Consider the following 21,872-nt stretch of genomic DNA (forward strand, 5'->3'; position numbering starts at 1 on the left):
TAAGCCTCTTTTAGGCCATTTTTAAAAGATTTTTTTACCCCACCTTTATTATTTTTATAAATAACTCAAAGTGGCGACCATACCTAATGCTCATTCCTTCTCCTATTTTTCCCACAACAACAGCCCTGTGAGGTGAGTTGGTCTGAGAGTGAGTGACTGGCCCAAAATCATCCAGCTGGCTTTCATGCCTAAGGTAGGACTAGAATTCACAGTCTCCTGGTTTCTAGCTTGATGCCTTAACCACCAGACCAAATATTCTACTAGTACTGCATAAGTGAGCATAATTGTAAATAAGAGATTATCAGCAAATGCAAATGACTTTCAGCTGCTATGCTTGAAATGGAGTTCCTTTTGATTCTGCACAATGTACTGGCTGCAAAACCTGAATGTCTGCATGTCATTTTAGATACCAGCATTTGTGGTATTCATCAAATGTGATCATTCAGAAAGTTTCAATCTCTAGCTATGGCCCAAGATATTTTGCAGCCTGAACCAGCAAAGGATAGGACTCAGCCACCCAACCTGTTCTCCACTCAGAAGTTAGAAAAACCAAATGTTGGATCTTACTTCAATGGCAGCAATGGGATAGCGTTCACTGTGCCTGAGAGCAGAAGGTTCCTTAGAGGACACAAAGCATCGTACATGGAGCTTTGGCCTCCAGTCCCTCACTATTGTTCCTAACTACACCTAACAGGAGGCCTAGCCCTATCTCCAACTATTTTGACCAGCTGTGCAAACAGCCAAGGAACTAGCCAAAATTAATCTCTCAGTAATCTTTCCATTTCATGCAGGAGTAATCAGTTGGAAACTGTATTGCATGCCTGTTAAGGGCAGAGCCAAAGCCAAAAATGGTAGAGCCACCCATTCTTTTTTTCTCCTTCTGATACCCTTTCTCCTACCCATTTCTCCAACAAACTGCTGGGGAAGGAACTTAGTGATTTTTCCAAGTATCTGGATTAATTTATGAATAGTTTTTGAAATCAGACTGAGGGCTGTGTGATGTCTGCAAAGTCCCAGGTTGCCAACCGCTGGTGTAAACAGATATTGAATGATTGAACAGATTGCTGGATGTGTGTTTTTGTTGTTCTGATATCCAAACAGTCACAGAAGAGAAGGTAAAATCCATTTCTGCTTGGAAATAGAACTTCTCTAAAGACAGTGGTGGAAGCCCATCTCTGACATTAGTCCAAAGTTATGCCACTAAGAGATGCTTTATTTAGCTACTGGATAATGATGGTTTTCTCATCTTGGGGAGGTAGGGAGGCAAGGAATTCCATGACATGGATTAAGGATTAGAGGGAGATATCTGGGTTCACACATCACATTTAACTCAAGCTCTGGATTTACAAAACACAATACCTATATTTATACAATACAGTGAACTCGAGAAAGCCATATTGTTTCTTAGAACATGTTATGATTCACGTAATATCTGACATTGCCTGGACTGAGGCTCCTCTTGTCTCTCAAGGACGTTCTCACAGACCATTACACCCAGTCAGCCCCCAGGCACTTAAATTTAACCCCAAACAGATATATTTTTGTGCAGGATTAAATTAATTCTACCCATGCGTTAATTACAACTGCCATGCAAGGGTTACAAAAATCAAGAGGATCACTAGCTAGCAGTAAATGGTACAGAAACTGGGAGCTGTTTGCTGCCATCTAATGATTGTCCACATTTTTGCAACCCAGATCCATTTTATTATCTATCCTCCAAAAAAAAAAAAAAAGCTAGAGAGAAAGAACATCTGAAAAAGCAAGCCTATCCATTACAAAACGTATTGCCTGGAGTAACAGATGCCTTAGTTATTTCACAGTAGGATTACTGTATTGATAGCCTCTATATGGAACTGTCCTTGAAGAGTATTCAGAGGTTGAAACTTCTCCAGAAGCCAAGGGTATATAGAGTTTGGGGTGCTCCATGATATTCCCATGTGACATTCCAGTGGGCTTCTGGGTGCAGTTCAAGGTATTGGTTATCACCTATAAAGTCTTTCATGGCATAGGGACAGGATACTTACAGAACCTCCTCACTCTCATTGTTTCTGCTTGCTCTGTCAAAAGCAGTAGGGTTGGCATCCTCCAGGTCTCTGATTAGGAAATGTCTTCTTGTGAGACCTGGGAGTCATGCCTTTTTGGTCACAATGCCTGCCCTATGGAATAATATCCCCCTGGAGTTTCAGATGGCCCCAGCCCTCTCGGCCTTTTGTAGGACATTAATGAAGTTCCTTTAAGCATTTGGGCTGGGAGGTTAAGCCAGTCCTGTTGGTGGATTTGTCAGTTCTGTTCTTATCAGTTGAAATGGAATGATTTTTGGACCCCACATGTGTGTCATATAATCATTACTATTTTGGATTAGAGGCTTGGATGCTTACATTGTTTCTTTTTTATTTTACTCCTCTGTGTGCCACCAGAGTCACTGCTATGAGACGGGCATGTATGTCCCCAGAGAAAGATGGCAAACCTATTTATTTGATACAGCACAATTAGACTTGCAAGACTGATGTAAGCCCCGCTAGGTAGACCAGACCAAAAAATCAACTCTGCAGGAAGGCTAAAACTACTTTTATTAAGATTGGCTATAATGACAGAATCTTGCAAGTCTGATTGTGCTGTACTTCCTCCTCCTCCTTAGTTTAGTGAATTAGGCAGATGTCTGTCTGGGCTACTTCTGAATATTATCTGTCAGTTGTAGACTCAAAATATGTTTTTCACCCCCCTGTCGTCCTGGTGATGGATCTTGCATAGCTCCATCAGGGTCCTCTTCTCTACATAAATAGAATGTGATTATTGCCTGTGTTACTGCACGTGTGCATGCATGTTATTTTTGCCAACTTCTTTAAACTGATCTTTGCTGGGCTATGTGAAAATTGGTTAAAACAAAGAGGGGCAATCTAGCAATTTGTATGTCCCCAGAGAAAGATGGCAAACTTATTTATTTGATAAGGCTTGTATCAAAACATAATTCTGATCTGCTCAAGCAATGTTTATAGAAGAGAAAAGTCCCAGTTCCAGTAAGACCTTTAATATTTATGCAGTCATATCAATGAACAGATTTTAAGAGCGTTTTTATTTGGATTTCAATATGTTAAGGCTATGCAGGTTACTCTGATGATAAAACAACAGTGGCCTCGCAGCCATTTATAGAAATGCAATTACTGCAGTTCTGTTTATATATATAAGATTTTATTGTGCCTTTTAGCTACATGGTTTTGGTAAGAAAATTGGAATGAGCAACTGCATGGCTAAGATGTCAGTCAGAATATTTTTATTTAATCATAATTATTAGGCTGCACTCTTGGAAGGAATATGTATTAATATGGTTAATTTCTGTAGTACTCCAATGTGTAACATGCCTTGAGGTAACGAAGAGTTAGTGATAAAGCAGATTAAATTGTAGAAATTAAATATAATTCACAAGTCTCTGATTTCTATTTAGCCTTCTGTACTAAGAAAGAAAATATTTTTGGCATTTGTCACTTTGATCATAACAACACTGATATTCTAAACTAGATGATACCATTGCACCAATTTCATAGGTGTTAACTAAGTATGCACAACACCAAGACATGTGTTGAATAACTTCAGCTGATGGCAGATAGCTGGGCTCTTTGATGAACATACTGCATCTTCTGCCAGGAGAATAGGGTACATTTTTCACTCAACTGTTGCCTTTATTATCCATTCATTGGTGCCCCCGACATTGTGCTCAACCTTAATAAGACACATTCATGGGGGACATGTCCATAGTAGCCACAGTTGCCAAATAGCATTCATCTGTTCAGAAATAGTACACTTCTGTTTGGAGACAAAAGGAAGAGAAAGGGTATTGTTTCAGATTGTGCAGATGGAAAAGCTCTCCGAGATTTACTGTTGCAACCTGCAACAATTGGTCTGATCCCATGGGGGTGAATATAGGCAGAAAACAGAACAAAGACAAGAATTATCCTGTGCAGAACAAATGTGCTTCCATTATTGAGACTGTGCAATACATTGTTTTTAAAAAATACTGAAGAAAGATGCTCATATAAGAATCCTGGGAATCAGGCAATTCTGTCAAATTGAACTTTTATGGAATGTGGTTCCTTTTATGCAATTCACAGTAGAATTTGTTGAACAGATTCCTATAGCAAACGTCAAGCATCATTGAATGGTTTCTCCTTTCACCCCCTGAAATACAGATTTTACTAGCATATATTTGTCCTGCAGTATTTCTCTGCTCCTGTGCTTTTTTCTGCCAAGGTGATCAATATATTACAGCAATGATCAGTTGATTTCTGGGTTTCCCACTGTAAAATCTGAAATGCAGAATTTAAAAAAAAATTGTAAGCTGAGTTTTATTTTTTATAAACAAGAAATCCTAGGCACACTTCCCATCTTGCTTTCCATCACACTCCAGCTTGATAGCGTTCAACATTCCATCACATCTTAGCTTGATCAAGCCTTGTTTAATTGACCCCTTTTTGGTGTACCCATAATATTGTAATCTCCTCATCAATCCTATTAACCATGTTTTAGAAATGGGCCAGAATGTTGTATGAACCCAGCCAGTGTGATGAATCTATGGTTAGCCTGTTGTGTGAAGCCAGGTAATTGGATTAATTCAGTAAACCATGATTCAGAAAGATCAATATGCTGTGCAATCTCCACTTTTATCCCTCTTCAGAGTGCAGGTAATAAATAAATAATAACCTGAAGAAATAAATATTATTAGAAGATTTGGGCAAATAGACAGGATTACAGTATGCCCTAAGAGTAATAAGCACAGAAAGTTTTCAGACTGATGTTTGCATAAATGTGAAATTTTGTCTCTTCCAGATTAACTCTGGAAGAATAACTCTGGTTCAGGGCCAAACATTCTCTTGTTGTGAATAGAAAATTCACATTCAGTGGGCTCAAAACCAATCCTGAAAGGTACACATATTTTCATTCAGGTTTTAATAGCAGAGTTTCTTTTCAGTGGCTGTAATACATACAAGAGCCAGTTTGGTGTAGTGGTTAAGACGTCGTGCTAGAAACCGGGGGACTGTGAGTTCTAGTCCCACCACAGGCATGAAGCCAGCTGGGTGACCTTGGGCCAGTCACTCTCTCTCAGCATTAGGAAGGAGGCAGTGGTAAACCACTTCTGAAATCTCGGCAAGAAAACTGCAGGGACTAGTCCAGGCAGTCACCAGGAGTCAAAAACTGGCTGGAATGTGTGCAAACACAATACACATAGATCTTATTTCAGATTCTTAATATTCTCCTGCTATGAACCTGCTACTTATGTGGATCAGCAGGAAAAGCCTTTTAAAGAGGTCCCCAATGCCAGGAGCCCAGCTTCTTGTATGTGAGAGTGGGCCTTTTCTATGGGGAGCTTTCCCCATGCTAGTGGTTTGAGTTCCACTCTCCCAGTGTTTAGGGAAATAGCAAAAACACATATCTTTCCACAAGTTTTGAAATGTTTATTAATTTTAATTTTCTTGATTTTAATTTTGATTTTGATTTAATTGTATTAAATGTATTGTAATGTTTTATACTTTTTTTATTTTGTTTTGTTTTAAACTGCCTTGCGTGCTTATATAAGCAGAAAGAATGGTGGATTTGAACTATATAGCAACTTTCTAAATGCATATGTTACTTTCTGCTCATAGTGGTGCTCCATCTGACCTGCTTATTCTTTTTCTCTTTCCCTTGGCCCCACTTCCTCTTACTACACCTTGAAGAAACACTTTCTTTCTAATAACTTCAGCTTCTTACCCCTGATATTAGAGATCAGCTGATCAGAGAGGACGCTCCATACTCAGAAATGCTCTGTTTCTGAGTCCTGAGAGGTATTTTCTTCTCCTTGCAGATTAAGGATTGCTTATCTCAGTGCAGTGGAGAGCAGAGATAATCATTCCCCGTCTCCCTCTGCAGGAAGAAAACTCCCCCAATGAGAGGAAAGCAGTCAGAAACATCTGGTTTTGGACTGCAAAATATATTTTCTCTGTTCAACTTACTGGAAATAATGGAAAGGCTCCGAAATGGATCTAGCAGCAGAGACCTCAACTTCTGCTTCTGGAGAATTCACTATAGCATTGTAAGCATTGCATTTGTCCAGCACACCACATGAGATGTCTGGAGGCTGTAGACACAAACCTGCCTGATTCTAGTCTGGAAACTAAGAGCTCATCTCCATCGGAAGGATTTAGTCAGGATTGCTCTGGCCTGAGAAAGAAAAACCCCAACAAGTTTTTTCTCAATTAAAAAATGAAAAGTACAGAACAGGTATCCCATATGGCTTCAGACTTGTAGCAAAAGAAGATTGCAAGCTACATATTAATCTCTACCAACCTGCTGCCCACCAGATCAGCTGGGTCATAATTCTCATCATTTTCAGCCAGCGCCGGCATCTTGGTTAGCAATGATGGCAGTAGTGATTTAAAAAGTTTTCACTTCTTGGGTGAAAGAGAAGCATATTTGAATAATTTAGCCATATGTCCATCAGTCAGTCTGAAAAGAAGTCACTTGCTCTTTTAATTTGTTATAATTTTACATTATCAAGAAGCTTAGGAAGGAAGAAGCAACTTCCTAGAGTCCCAACATTTCCTCTCTTGTAGTCCTGAACATTGAATTGCCTTATTTATTTTAAAATTTATTTTATAAGCATATGTCAGTGTGTGCAAACATGAACATCCAGAGACTGAGAATATTCCTTGCATAGAAACGGGTCTGTGTGGTGATACTTTGTGGATGTATGTGATTCTATTCCCACAGAGTAGCTATTCAGTGCCTCTCCCCATTCTGGGATATCACCATGATAATGTACACTCAAAATTCCCAAAGTATCCACTAGCCGCCGCCCCCCAATATATTTTAGGGTTCTATGATTTCCATGATGTTACAGCAAACATGGTGGTTGACAATTTAGCTGTGCTGACATTTCTTTTTACTTGGTCTTGATCCTACCTCTTTATGTACTTACATTAACATGGCACTACCAGTATTCAAGAAGCTTTGGGCAAGATACCATTTTGGAGTCCCTCATATACCCTCTTGGCATTCTACCTGTTTGTTTGTTTGTTTTCTCCCTCACAAATTCCCTCTTCCTGGCTCTTTCTTTCTGTCCTTTTCTCCATTCAGTGCATTTACTTTTTCCATTTTTTGCTCCCCATGCCAACCCCTTAATGGGCAGCAGTACTGTATCTTTCCTTTTGTACTTTCTCTTTAATTTTTAAAAGACTTGGTATACTACAAAGCAAAGTTACAGTTCCACTCAGCTCCTTTGTTTCTCTGAAGAACATCTAAAAGGAAAGGGAATGAGAAGGGCATAGAATAGGATTTCTGTCGCTGTTGTTTTAAAAAGTGTGCTTCTGAATTTGGTGACAGCCCAGGTGTGCTGTCCTAGATATTTGCTCACGGACTAGCTGTATTGGAACATCACTGTATACTAACCTTAGTATTAGGAGTTTCCCAACTTTGACCTCCACCTCCATGGTCCCAACCTCAAGCTTCAAGAGAGAGAAAGATAGCCAGCTGAGTCTGAAGTTACTCTTCCATACATAATTGAAATAAATGCTCTTCTGCAGACCAAGGAATTGGCTTTTTATATTCAGACTCTTCAGGAAAGGGTGAGCTGGAGAAGGATGGATGGAGGAAGATCATTATAGAGTCTCTGATCATCTCCAGCTCTAGACAGAGCAAGTTGTTCATTTGGAGTTGTCCATGGTGCTGTCTGTTAGGGATGGATCAGAACACTTAGTTCCATTTTAATGTAACTATGAATGGGTTTCTTGTTTGATGTAGAACTGGAGAGGCGGGGGGCAGAAAGAGAGAATGAGAGAGAAAGAAATACTTTCCAGTGCTACATCTGAAAAAAGAATTTGGCTATTTCAGCTTGGCAGAACAAAACAAGCTCCTTGGAAATTGGGACTGCCCACAGCGACTCTTAAATAGTGGCTCTACTGGCATGCTTGGAATTACTGCCCAAACTTCACTGAAAAAGTATGAATGTTATGCTAATAAAACTGTGCATTTAAAGGTTATGTATTTGACATTATAGAAGAAGACATTCATATGATAGAACAATATTGCTGGAAGTCCAAACCTCAACACTTATTCAAACTTATTAACATTTCCTAAAAGCACTTCCATGCTCTTATAGTAGAGATATGGGATGATTCCATGAGTATAAATATTAAAATCAACCTATCTTCTTGTTTTGTCGGTTGTTTTATCCAGCAGAATGACTATTTGCTGAGAATGTATAGTTGTTGTACATCCTCTGGTTGATTATAGTTTTCATAAGTTCCTCTGGGTGCATATGACATTTGACTTTCCAGTACAAAGAATCCAGTAGAATCTTGGGAGAGCTAAGCATTCATATTTTCCAGCACCTCTTTAAAGAATCAAACCAAATAATTTCTCTCTTCTCAGAATGCATTCATTTTGTCCTGATGTACTAGAAAGAATATTTACATAGCTTCAAAGGGACTTTTTTCAATGGAACCATACTGGCTGCAGTGAAGTATTGATTTGCTTGTACACAAATATTTTGTGATTTCTTAAGAATATTGTGTTGGATATTTCATAGCATTGCTGCCTTTGTAATAACATGAATCCCCTTACCTGATTTGTCATTAAAAGATTCTCCCAGATTCTATAAATGATTTCCTTCAATAGTGAAAGTTTGTGAACATTCTATAAAGTTTGCATATTGTAAAATTGTGACATATTCTTCCTGTTTACCTGTCTTGTGTATCACCAACTTGTTCTAAATTTTAATGAGGGATGGCTTTTGACTAGATAAGGCCTCTTTCTTCAGCCTGTTTCCCATGATGAGGGCCAGTGGAACAAAAAGGAATGTCACCTTTATTCACACAAAAGTCTCACAATTCAAGAATACACCATGTGTTACAGTGGGTACCCTGAAGTACTTGCATATCACACAGTACAGTGAACTCATGCAAGCATTGTTTATATTGCTATAAGTCACCATTGCCTGTGTCAGGCCAGAAAATTGCTAAACTATGGTTCCAGTATCTTGTATCATTGACCAAGATGGCTGGGGCTGCTAGGAGTGGTGGTTGAATAACATCTGAAGTGCTACAGCTTGCCGACATCATGTGACTCACCTGCTTTAAACTTTATAAATGAACGTTTACATATGAAACTTTATATATGAACCTACTCATGATCTCTTAGTATTATAAATTAACCAATTTATTATGATGTAAAATTATAGCCTAACATGATTACTATTCCTTCTGCTCGCTCACTACTGCATGTTGTCAGATAGATTCTTCCTTCTCTTGTGCCACTCCTTTTCTTTATGCATTTCTATTGACAATTTATCCAACCCATCATGAATTGCTTGGTGTATTTCTTTTCTCAATTCTTGCCAATCATTCTTTCAGTATCATTTTGATGGATTCAGGCCAAACATACAGAGTTTTATTTGCTCGTTCCTTTGTTTACATGATGGGTGTCTCTAAATTGTCTCCTTATTCCATGCTGGACTTTCCTCTCACCAGAAGCTTTTGACTGCTTGGCAGCTGTTGGCAGGGAACCTGAGAGCATTCCAGAGTCCATTGGAATAAAGAACTGACAATGGCTCTGATTCACACATTCAGGCATCAAATATCTCTGAGATTCTTTGGGTTCTAACTGCAGTGCTACTTAATTTTCCCCCATCAGCTGATATTTCCTCCTTTTTCTCCCTTTTTTGAAACAAATTTTCATTCCTACTGTGGTAAAGGAGCCTCTTTCAGGTGCAGTAACAAGAATCTTAATAAGGCACACTTTGAGAAGCAATACTGCTTTTTTTTCCTTTTAAAAAATTAGTATACATGATGCAGTCTTACATTTCTTACAGCACATCTGGTTGTCTTCTCTTAGACACAAAATGATAGTCTAAATGGACCTTTAATTTGATTCAACAGTGATGTTTCTATGACCTTACTGAAAATGGGTAATGGTTAGTTCCCAGACAGATAACGATTCAGAAGACAATTATGTAAACAGCCACTACACGTTTTTTCCATTATCAGTGCAAAACTTGCCTCCTCACCAGATCCTAGGAAGGCATATTGAAGAAAGAAGTCTCTGTCTGAATGTAGACAGGGATATATTGGTTCTAAGGGGGGATGAGTTCAGATGCTGAAATTTAACCCCATCCCTTTCATCATCATAAATCTTGCTGAAGAAATCTCTATGAGCATCTTTCTTGAAAATTCTTACTTTTGGATTGAGATAGGTGCCAAAGAGCCTGCCAGAATAGTTGCAAGACTACATTTCTGAATGTAAGATGCTACAAAGGAAATACACTTGAATTTTGACATGCACAGGGCACGTGAGTCTTTCAGGGAAATTGGAACTGCTTGTTTTTTATTTATTTATAGTTATAATTAATGCATTAAAACATTTAAAGAAACAGAAAAAAGGGCTACATAAAAGAAAAGAAGAAGAAGATTGAAAGTGACATAGTAGATAAGAATAAAATAGCAGTACGTAAACAAAGTTTTTACAATTATCATAAAATTTAAAATTCATTATTTCATTAATTGATTGATTAATTAAATGTAGAATTAAGCTCATTATGTCATCTTAAGAAATATCTAGAAATCTCTATAAGTAAACATGATACTAATACTGCGATCACCACTATTCGTCATTGTTCCATAGATAAGTGCACATGTAAAAGAGGGGGAAAGGGAAAAAAAGGGAAAAGGAAATAATGTTAAAAAAAAAATTTAAAGAAAGAAAAAGAAAAATAAGTAAAAAAGCTGTTAGGAAATTACATAGTATAAATTTCCTTCCATTGTACCTGACTGAGAATTAAATCAACGTATTTTTAAACAGTAAAATTGTTTTGAATTACTCTCTTTATGTCCATTATTTCCCCCTTTAAAACCATCTTATAAGAGTCTGGGTTCACTTGGTTGTGTGACAAATGATAAATATGGGAGCCATTTTGAATAAGTATTTCTTTCGAATGCTATTGAGGTTTTTTTATGTCCACCATTTATGATAAAATGTTCCTTCTGAATCACATTGTCAGCATTTTTTATTATATGATTTTTCTGTTTTTGCAATTATTGCTAGAGTTACATACCATCTATAAAACAATTTGTACCAATTTTCTCTTAAATTATATCATGAGGTAAATTTTATTTAATTTTTTTCCATAAGTCCTCCCATTGTTGTAGTGTAATTGTTTATTTAAAATTTTGCATCAGCTTTATCATGCAACAGTTTACTTGTTCTGTTTCCATGTCATATTTTAATAGCAATTTATATATATGTCCTAGTAGGTAGCCTTGGTTCTGTATAAGTGTTTCAAATTCTGTCATTTGTTTTAAAAACCCTTGTTCTTAAGGTTACTTTATATTCTTTCAGCAATCTGTAAATACATCAACCTTGGTAGATTTTGGTTCTCACCAGTTAATTCTTGCTGTGTCTTTAATCTGCTTCTGGAGCCTGGATGCATCAAATCTGCAAATCTAATCATGCAATACGCTTTTTATTGTATTCATCAGCTGTCCTTTTGCACTTTATGGTTACATAATAGACAGTATTATATCATCCTCATAGCATTTTAATTTATGTTCCTCTTCCTGAATCTTGATGACTGATATTTGTTTATTTTTTGGAATCTTATTTGCTAATACTTCACAAATAGTAAAGGAGAACGTGGACATCCTTGTCTGTACCTTTACTTACTGAAAAAGATTGTTGAAAGTGTTCCATTAGCTACGATCTTTGCTGTTTGGCATTGAAAGATGGTTTTAACCCAAGCTTTAAATTCTTCTCCAGAATTTATTCAATACTGCAAGTAGAAATTGCCATTCCAAATTGTCAAAGTGTTTTTCTGTGTCTAAAAAAATTATTGTTGCTTTCCCCCTTTTCTTTTTTTATAAGAACTTTATAAGTTATAAAAAACATAAAGATAAAAACAAGCAAGAACTAATAATCAAGAAGAAAAGTAGAGAACAAGAGAGTTAGCAATAAAGAATACAAAAGTGATGGATAGTAAAGAAAAAGGAAAAAAAGAAAAATTACAAAAAGAATGACTTCCGACTTCTTATACAGCAGATAAATCATATAATGACCTTTTATTCTAAAACTACATCTTAACATACATATCTTGTATAACCTATTAATTTAACTAATCATCAAGTCCATATATCATAATTTCATTTTTTTCTGTCTCCTGCAAAAAGTCTAAAAGGGGCTTCTGACCGGCATTAAAATTAGTCAATGCTTTTTCTGTAAGCAGAGTTGTCAATTTTGCCATTTCAGCTAACTCTTCACTATCCATGTGGGTAATGTTGAGTCTTTCCACTATTGAGCATATAAAAGTCTAGCTGCAGTTATCATATAGAAAAACAAAGGTCCACGAGCTTTTTCCAATTGTTTAGCCATCAGTCCCAAAAGGAAAGTCTTTGGTTTTGACTGTATATTAACCTTCAAAATCTTCTGAATTAATATATGAATTTGGGTCCAAATTTTTTTAGCCTTATTACATGCCCACCAAAGATGATAAAAAGTCCCTTCTTGTTGTTCGCATTTCCAACATATGTTTGAACCCTTCCCCCCTTCTTATCAATATGTTCTATTGCATTTATTATAAATCTGCTGCTGTCCTTAATATTCCTCTTGGACATATAATCTCTTTGATCCATATGTATAAGGAATGCTTGTGGTAACATTAGAGGAGTGTTGGTTGGGGATATGAATGTGTGTGTACTTCTGTATGCAGACCTGTTGCATTGTTGGCTGAGAATCACAATGATTTGCAATGGATGTTAGATAAACTCTATGATGCAATGAAGAGTATGGGTCTGAAAATTAATATATCAAAGACCAAGGCAATTTGCTTGACAATGGAGGTTATATATAAATGGTGCAAAACTAGAATTGATGGATGAATGTATCTGCCTTGATATAATAATTACCAAAGATGGGGAAATGGATGGACAAATGTTGATCTGCAAATGCTAATAGAAAAATAGTGGCGAATATGTTGTTCGTTTCAAGGAAAGAATGTCTGTTGAAAGAAGCAGAAATTGTGTGTTTCTAAGTGAGAATTGAGTATGCCAGGAGAAACATGTAAGTATGTTGAATGGGTTACTTAAGACATACGTGTGGTAAAGCATGAAAGGACTGGGTGATGAATGAATGTAGATTAAATACTAAAGTAAGTGACTGCATGAAAAGAAGTATAGTAAGTTGAGATGGCTTGGTCAGATGGAGAGACTGAATGAGGATTAGGAAGGAAGGAAGGAAGGAAGGAAGGAAGGAAGGAAGGAAGGAAGGAAGGAAGGAAGGAAGGAAGGAAGGAAGGAAGGAAGGAAGGAAGGAAGGGAGAATGGGTTGAGAAGAAAGAGGACAAGGAAGTTGTGGGTGAATGAAATTGATAAGATCCTTAAAAAGAGAGAAATGAGAAATTTAAAGAAAAAAAGACACATGGAGAAGATTGAAGTAAGGGTAGTTTGCAAAAAGAGAAAGATATAGGGAATTTAGTAAATAGTGTTGATGTCAAGTAAATGTAGTTAGATTTGCGTTTTCTCTCTTTTCCTAACTAATTTTACTAATTTTCTTTTCTTACTACTTCTTAGTCTTTTTCTATGCTTTATATAATACAGTAATACCTCGGTTCACGAATGCTTCTGTTCACGAACAATTCGGTTCGCGAACAACAGCGTTTGCAAAATTTTGCTTCCATTCGCGAACTCTGCATCGGATGATGAACATGACCCACGGCCATCTTCCCTGCTCTGACACATGGTTGTGGCTTCCTCTAGGCAAGATCATGGTTGCAGACAGACACTTGCTGTGAAGCTTTTTGGTGTTGCCTCAAGCAAGGTTAGTGTTCTCTCTCTTCATACTGTACTGTACTGTACTTTGTTTCATATTTTTGTGGTTAAAAAAAAAATACATATAGTTCAGAATAGATTAACCTTATTTACATTGAACCTTATGGGAAAATTTGATTCGGTTGGCGACCAATTCAGTTGGCAACCATGTTTGTAGGGGTCAGATGGATTAACCTTATTTACATTGAACCTTATGGGGAACTTTGATTCGGTTCGTGACCAATTTGGATCGCGACCAGAATCGTGGAACGAATTAAGTTCCTGAACTGAAGTACCACTGTACTAGACAACCCATGATCCATTGGGTTATCATTTCAGAGATATTTCCTTACTTAAACAGAGAAACAGAATGACCAAGGGCAAAAAAGCAGTAGGAGAGTGAGTGACTTATGACTTGTTGCTGGCTTCCCCATTGACTTTGCCTGTGGGAAGCTGGCAGGGAGTGTTAGAAATCCTTCCTTCCTTCCTTCCTTCCTTCCTTCCTTCCTTCCTTCCTTCCTTCCTTCCTTCCTTCCTTCCTTCCTTCCTTCCAGGCTTGTGCCATTTGCCCTCCCTTCACAACCCTCAGGAAAGCCCTGGTGAAGCCTCCCCCTCCCTCAGCTGACCTGTGGAACTGCCTGCCACTTTGCTGGGGGCGGTGGATCAAAGAGAGCCGTGGATCGTGAGGAAAACTGCACCCCTGCTCCCTATTCTGGCATGTCCCTAAGGGTCCCCTCCCTGAAGGGAGGAAGAAGGTTCACCCATCAACCACTGGTGGCCCCCAGGCAGCCCTACCTCGCATGCAGGCATCCAAGTAACTCCCTCATCCTTCCCTTAACACCGATCACTATTAATAGATTTCAGATTTCTGCCTCATTTCCAAAGCAGCCAATTGCCACTCACCTGTTGGGCCTTGCCACCAGCCAATTGGATGCAGGGGATAGAGGGAGGCAGGGAAAAGGTTGGGGATATGCCCATGATGATCATGTGACTAGGGCTGACTGCGGTGGCGTAGCAGTGTTGAAGCAGCCACAAATTTCCCAAATTTCAATCCCATGAGAGTAATGGGTCCCGGATTTTGGACACATTCTGTAAATTAGCCCATCTGAGGTACATTGATTCAAAAGTTGTTGCCCTATGATGCACCGTTTCGCCCAGTTGAAGGTTACAGACATGACAGTTTTAGTAGTATATAGATTGTTTACCCTGAAAGGCATTATGACCATTATGTGCATGTGTGTATGTGTATGTGTGTATGAATATTGGTCTCAAAGGCAATCACAGAGGGGGATCCAGGTGTGTGGGTTTGGTAGGGAGGGTCAGATGGGAATCAATGGTTTCCAAACCAAAGAGGGCTGTTTTATAAACATACAATGGTTCACTTTCTAGGCCATCAAGTGCTGTGCCAAGTATTCATTAATTGGAGAGAAAGAGGTCTTGTGTTTTAACCTCTAAACATGAAAGTCTTTTACATCTTCACAGGAGTGATAAGCAAAGAACGATTTTGTATGTCTTTTTATTGCAGACAAACCATGCCACATTTCAGACTTTTTAGCCAAGGCAAGCCAAGAAGTTGCATTACGCCATAAAATGTCAGGAGTTCTATGATTTACTGCCAAGTCCAAGTAGGAAGCCTGACTCCAACTATCTACATCTCTACATTTTGAACATTGTTCACTTATTTCTAACTTCCTTTTCTAAGGTAACTTCCTTAACTAAGTTCCAATGCATGAGAGCACCTGTCCTCTTATGTTGTGACTGCTGGACACTTGGTCTGAAAATAAAAAATGAACAGAAAACTGTGCCTCTTCCTGACAAGGATCAAAATATCTTGACCCATCTCTTTTGATCACATAAACACTACAAGGATTTTTATCATGGCTTTGTGCGGATCATAGTTCTTTAGAAGTGATCTTTGAATAGCCAGCAAGTACACTGAGTGAAGCACTCAGAAATCCTTTGCTTGTGTGAAGGAGAATTGTACCTCATTATAATTCAGCTCTGAATCTTAGTTATATAAGCTGGTCTCTATTATTTGTGGACTTCATTGAAGAAATCTGCACATTAGTTGTTTTGCTGTACTTTCAAACTTACATCATCTTTTTTGGTTTCTGTTTTCTGCATCAAGGGAGACAGGTGTTATTTCCATATAACCCTATGGCAAAATTCCTGTGGTTTGCAGTAGGAGCAAAAACAAGTCCTTTTCCTCCTAAAAAACCTTCCATCAAATCAACAAACAGAGCTGCTGGAATTAGCAGCTAAACAGTTCAAAGGCAAATATGAGAGAACTTTGGGCTTCTAGAAAATATGCCGTCCTCTCCACTCTCACAAGAACTACCCATATGCTTGTGAACAGTTAAAACATCAAGGGAATGAAAAGAAAAGAAAAAACAGAGGATGGAGCCTCTGTAAAAAGTTTACGCTAGTTTCATTCCCTTGCCCTGAGGAAATTATAATTCTTCTAGGAGTGGGATGGAGAAATGCAGGGGAATGGCATGTAGTAGCTCTCGCAGCCCCTGCCAAACTAAAAATCTCAGGCTTCTTTGCAGCAAACTGTGGTATTTAAACAGGTATAAATCTGATAGAACTTATAGCATGAATGTGCCAATGCAAATTCTATGTAGGTATGCCCAGTTATAGACACAGACACATTAATATGATCATCTTACTTTTGTATACCAGCCTTTGTAGATCAATCATCCGCATATGGTGGGGGCTACCAGAATTCTCAGTCTGGAAGGCACCAGATAGAGATGGCTGTTTCAGATCATACATGCTTGGGCAGGAGAGACAGAGAGATACACTGTCCTCTGTTTTTCTTTGATATTGGCTTTGTAGAGAGATTTAACAAACAGGACCAGGAATGGCCTTTTCTTTGATGGGCCAAGTGTTCTACCTTTGCTCCTCAAGGGATATTATATCATTTTCAAATTGAAATGCCTCTCCTCTTCCATCAGAGAAATAGTCCTTTTTCTTTTTCTTAAAAAGAAAAAATTTTAAGCATCATGCAGCCTCTTGAGGCAGAAAGAATTTACCCCCTTAGAGCGATGACTTCCATTTCAAGAGTATTCAACAGTGTTTTATAAAGCATGTTTATGATCAGAGAGGGACTAGGTAGGGATCAAGTAGAAATGTGACTACTGTATTATAATATTACAAATACATAAATAATATCTTTTTTCCCCTGGGAAGTGTGTGTGTGTGTGTGTGTGGGGGGGGGGGAGAGAGAGAGAGAGAGAGAGAGAGAGAGAATGGATGTTTCAGTCCATATATCTAGACTTACCATAGGCAATCCTGTTTAAACAACCTTTACCTTGTTATTGATACATTGTTACTCCATCTTGTTGTCCTTCTGCTACAAAGCTGATGGAAGGAGCCTTGCATTAATTGTGTAAAGAATGATTCTAGGTGAAATTATTTCTCTTTCTTTCATCTAGCGACTATCCATTTGTAATTCTAGTTCCAGCTACAACTAAATTATGTTTTATCCAAAAGTAATGAAACATTTTGCAAGATTTTTTTTCCAACTCTGACATTGCAACCAAGAATTTTGAGTAGCTTAAATTGCTGAAGGTCAAAGCAAAAGCAACTTCCAATTTATAATGATATAGGAGAATACTGAATTGCACCTTTTCAGATGACAGCACCAGAACTTTGAATTCACAGAGATATGGTGAGGTATTTCTCCGAACAGAATAAAAAGACACTGCAGGAACTTTTAAAAAGTTCAACCTGTCATCTGTGGAAACCTGAAAAAGGAATGTTATTCATTCTTTTCAACAACATATACAGTTTTTCTTTACTAGCCTCTAACAATAGCACAAACCTGTTCCAGCAACTTTTTTTCCCCTATCTTGTCCCCATGGGGTTGTTCTTAGTTCAACCCCAAGTAAATAAGCTTAAGAGAGAATGTGAAGGCAAAGGTATGTTTAACTTGGAGGATAAAACTGATCTAATGTCAAGAAGCTTCTAACCAAAATCTAATCTTGCATAATACACAAGATTAGATTTTGGTTAGAAGTTTCTTGACATTAAAAACAATTGGAGTCAGTTGCATCAGAGATGGGCCATCTGAAACCGGTGACCCACATAGAGCCCCAGTCCCTACACGGAATTGGTGAGGCTGAATATTTTGGACTTGGGGGGGGGTTGAGGGCTTTAAGAAGCAAAATGCCCCTATTTCAATCCCTAAACTGCCCCTATTTCAATCCCTAAACTGCCAAAGTCCAAAACAATTAGTGGGGGGGGGGGAGGGAAAGGAATAGGTCTCAAAATGTTGGCTCTACCCAATCCAGTGACATCGTAACATCACCCTTCTGTTCCCAGGCAAGCAGAATAAAAGCGCAGCTCCCCCAAGCCAGAACAAGTTTACTACTGCTGTATCACATGAAGGATCCTGGATTCTCAGAGAGGACTTCAGGCAGAAGATGAACATTAACTTATTGAGGATACTGTATTTCAAGAATTAAAGTATCAAGGAAAGAATTAGGGCTGATGGCCCTGTCTTGGAATAACCCCAATTTAGAAATGTGATGACATTTCTACTTGTTAGGTTTACCAGCGCCAAGCACATATCTGGGACAGGGAGAAAGATGGAAACTCTCATTTTAACTCCTGCTTCAAAGCCACTAGTTACCAACTCCATAATCCCTGTAGTGGGTCAAGCAGCATAATCTGAAGAGAAAACTAAGAGTAGCTGAGCCCACAGGCTGAACCCTTGAAAAGAACAATTGCAGGTTCTTTTCATTTCTCTGTTGTAGGAATGGATGGATTCACCATTAGCAGCTTTGAGATATGAAGGCTACATATGGAGCCTCCATGTTTGAGGATACTATACCTCTGCCATTTACTGGGAAATAATACTATACCTCTGCCATTTACTGGGAAACAAAAGGGAGAGTTGAATTAATAAATTGCTGGCCTGATCCAGCAATTTCCTTTTATATTTTTCAGTGCATTAGGCAGAACCATTAGACTTTGCCTGTTCTTGAATATCCATGTAGATGCATGTTCTTCTATTTTTATGTGACAATTAACAATAGCTGTAATAATTGTATTCTACTGGCCTTTATGTTGACAATGATATGACCTCCAGGCCATTACTTGCAATGATTCTGAACATCTTCTCTGAAAGGAACATCTCTTCTACATGTTATGAATAAATGGGTTATAATCACTGCCATTCTGGTCCCTGAGCAGAACCTGGAAGCATAAGAAGCAAGCCATCCAAAGGGAAACATTCAACTTGTTGATTTCAGTGGAAGAGCATCCAGTGTGTTTGTTATTCACTCACCAAAGTAAGTGAAGCTTGAATGTTCTTCACTCTAATTCAGCCTTCTTCAGCCAATGTTCTCCATACATAGTGAGATATTAAATTCCAAGTTAACATGTTTTAAGAGCCATCACTTTGGCCATACTGGCTGGTATTCTGGCTGGCATCCCCACACATACTGGACTCACATGATAATGTTACTTAACTTATATTGGGAGGGTGTCGGGTTGGTGACAGCTTCTCTGGATGGGTTGTGTCCACATCTTTTATGGAACTAATCTTTATGGACTGACAGCCAAAAGTAGGGTTGCTAATAAGTTCACAAACTTTTCAATGGCACTGCAATTTTTGTCACTTAAAACATGTAGCAGTGTTTTTCTTTGTTACCTTCTCAAGCTTGTATTTACCCTGGTTACTCATTCCAGTAATCTGCTTCTTGCAGCAAATACTTTGGCAAGACTTCAAACCACAAAAATGTATTCTTAACAGGGATGAAGTATATTGTCAGAGTAGATCAAATCCATAGTAAATTTCTCACTTGAATGGATGAATACAAAGTTAGACTTGGCAAGGAGTTATTAACAAGTTGTTCAAAATTTTGTGTTATCAAAGTAACTATGAAGCTATTAATATTATTTATTTATAGCCTACCTTTTTAAAAAGACAGATGGCAGCTTATATTTGGAAAGCAATGTAATGCATAAAAATGAGAGAGAAAATACAAACTCAAAACAAATTAAATTAAAATTTGATTTCATCTTGCAGTGATTCTTAAGACAAGAATGCCGTGGAATATTGAAGATACAACACTGGTTGCCTTCCTGTTCTTTGGAACATGGAGGTTCTGAGTAGAACTGAACACTTCCATCTTTGTCAAAAGAGAAACAATGATATCATATGAAGGCTGTAAATAAAGGGAGAGGGTTCACTTTTCCTTGATACAACACCTGCATTTCAGCACATGAAAATCCCAGAAGCATCAGTATTGTCTAGAAATCATGAAATTCAGGATGGGCTGTGCTAGCTTGTTATTACATGATATTTGACTGATCTTTGAAGCTGAGCAAGGCTGGCCGAGAACATCAGAAATGCATCCCAGGAGAAAGCAGTGGCAAATCACTTCTGTAACACTGCCCCAAAACCTGAGTCACCCAGAGGTGGGTGTAACTTTAACTTTTAGATGACTTCCCATTGTCAAGGGATGGGATAGAAAAAATAATAATTTGGGCTGAGTTTAGGGCATCAGGCCATTTCAGGGTTTCTAATTTTATTGACTACAACACTAAAATAGATTATACCCCAATAGCTGGAAAGACATATTGACGTAAGTCAACCTGACACTCTCCTAATATGTTGGGTGAAAACTCCTAGAAGTACTAGCCAGCATGACCATGCTTGGAGTGAGCACAGTTGGTGAAGGCTACTCTAGATGTGGCCTTTGCACATTTCCCATTAAGAATAGCAAATAAACCCTTTGGTTTAAAGATTGAAATGTATCTTTTTCCCTTCCCAGAAGTGAAAATGGGGAAGAATTCTCCACCTCATGAAAATCAACTGAACCAAATGACATAAACAGAAATCAGATTAAATGGTGGACTTCCATAATAAGTGAACTATTGAACTCAAGTCTCTTCAGAAAGAGATAATTCCTTCTGAAAGGCAAGGGATATATTTTTTTCCTCCATTGTTTATTTATGTATTTATTTTGGACACAAGAGTGCTGTGTGTGAGCACTCAGATGAAACATGGCTTCTCCCCTTGTTTGTATTGGAGTCCAGCTTTGCAGAGTAAGCTCTTGCTATTTTATGGTCCTTTGCCTCTCACACATTTTTTCTTTTTTAGTCCATCTGATCTCCTCTGGCTAAGAGCCTTTACTAAATTAACCTACTGGATCTCCAAGGGTATCAGAATCAGGAAGTTTGCACTAAACTATGCATCATTTACAAATCTGGGACAAGCTTTAAAAATTGTGAAATGTTCTGAAGTCAGATGGATGTAACCGGCAAGTGCAACAAGTCTCCAGTTTTTGCTGATCTACCCTTGCAGGGAGAGTAAGATATAAAAGTACCGAGGGAAACTGCACAACTCTCATTTAGCAATGAGTTCACTTTCTTAATTGCCAGCCTCAGCAAATCCATACCTTGAAGCTTATGTTTCAAGCCTTTGCTTGATCTGGCTGCAGGCAGGTGCTCTAGAGATGAACTCAGTACAGCAAGAGACATGCTCTCACAGACGCTATCTGCAGCATCGTTTCCCCCAGGAGCTAAACAGGGCTCCTGGCCTCATTAGTAATCCATCTTCATATCTTTTATTCCCATAATTGTGTTTTTTGCTTTGGGCTCATTACTCTTTTGGCCTCCTGTTCCAAAGTGGGGCCCAGAAACAATGGCTTTTCTTGATTTATACCACCATCCCCTCAAGGTGTTCAGAGATTGCATTTATTGCTGTGCTGCTGTTCCTCTCTCAGCAGCATCTGGTTTCAATTACAGGCATTTAGGTCCTCCATCTCTGATCCTTATGTCCATCTGTAATTTCCTCTCCGAGCCATATTCCAATGAGCAGGGTTGAGAGAGGGTTTCTCCTGCCCCCTCTCTTTTTCTCTCTCACCCTCACCATTTGGAAATTAGTGATGGGTCTGCCTTTGCTTTGTCTGAAGCATTTTGACAGAGGAAACCATTCTGTTGGTTTGTCCTAACTCGCTCACCTTGTGTGCTCCTCACATTCTTGAAAGCAACTTTCCTGTCTGATCAGTTTGAATTGGACTGTGAGGTCCCCCACTT

At 38.3% G+C, this 21,872-nt stretch overlaps 1 protein-coding gene across 5 annotated transcripts in view; it reads right to left on the bottom strand.

Moving 5' to 3' along the window:
- Window positions 1-3,000: 3,000 nt before the first annotated feature.
- TAB1 (TGF-beta activated kinase 1 (MAP3K7) binding protein 1) overlaps window positions 3,001-21,872 on the bottom strand; it is a 44,316-nt gene continuing 25,444 nt past the window's right edge. The window contains exons 11-12 of one of the 5 annotated variants that reach the window (XR_015796178.1): window positions 7,420-7,600; window positions 3,001-6,477 (exon numbers count right to left, since the gene is read on the bottom strand). Coding sequence is in view for 2 of the 5 variants with exons in the window: in XM_088141027.1 (XP_087997153.1) it covers window positions 19,966-19,996 (31 nt within the window). In the remaining 3 variants the exon portion in view is untranslated. Of the gene's footprint in view, window positions 6,478-7,419; window positions 7,700-19,627; window positions 19,997-21,872 lie in introns of those variants that run through there. The other 4 variants (XR_015796175.1, XR_015796176.1, XM_088141028.1 and 1 more) reach the window with 4 other exon arrangements.

The sequence above is a fragment of the Python bivittatus genome, unplaced genomic scaffold (genome assembly GCF_059951505.1).
Source record: "Python bivittatus isolate LINGU-HERP-01145 unplaced genomic scaffold, Pbiv_v1 ctg000330_np1212, whole genome shotgun sequence".
Taxonomy (NCBI): domain Eukaryota; kingdom Metazoa; phylum Chordata; class Lepidosauria; order Squamata; family Pythonidae; genus Python; species Python bivittatus.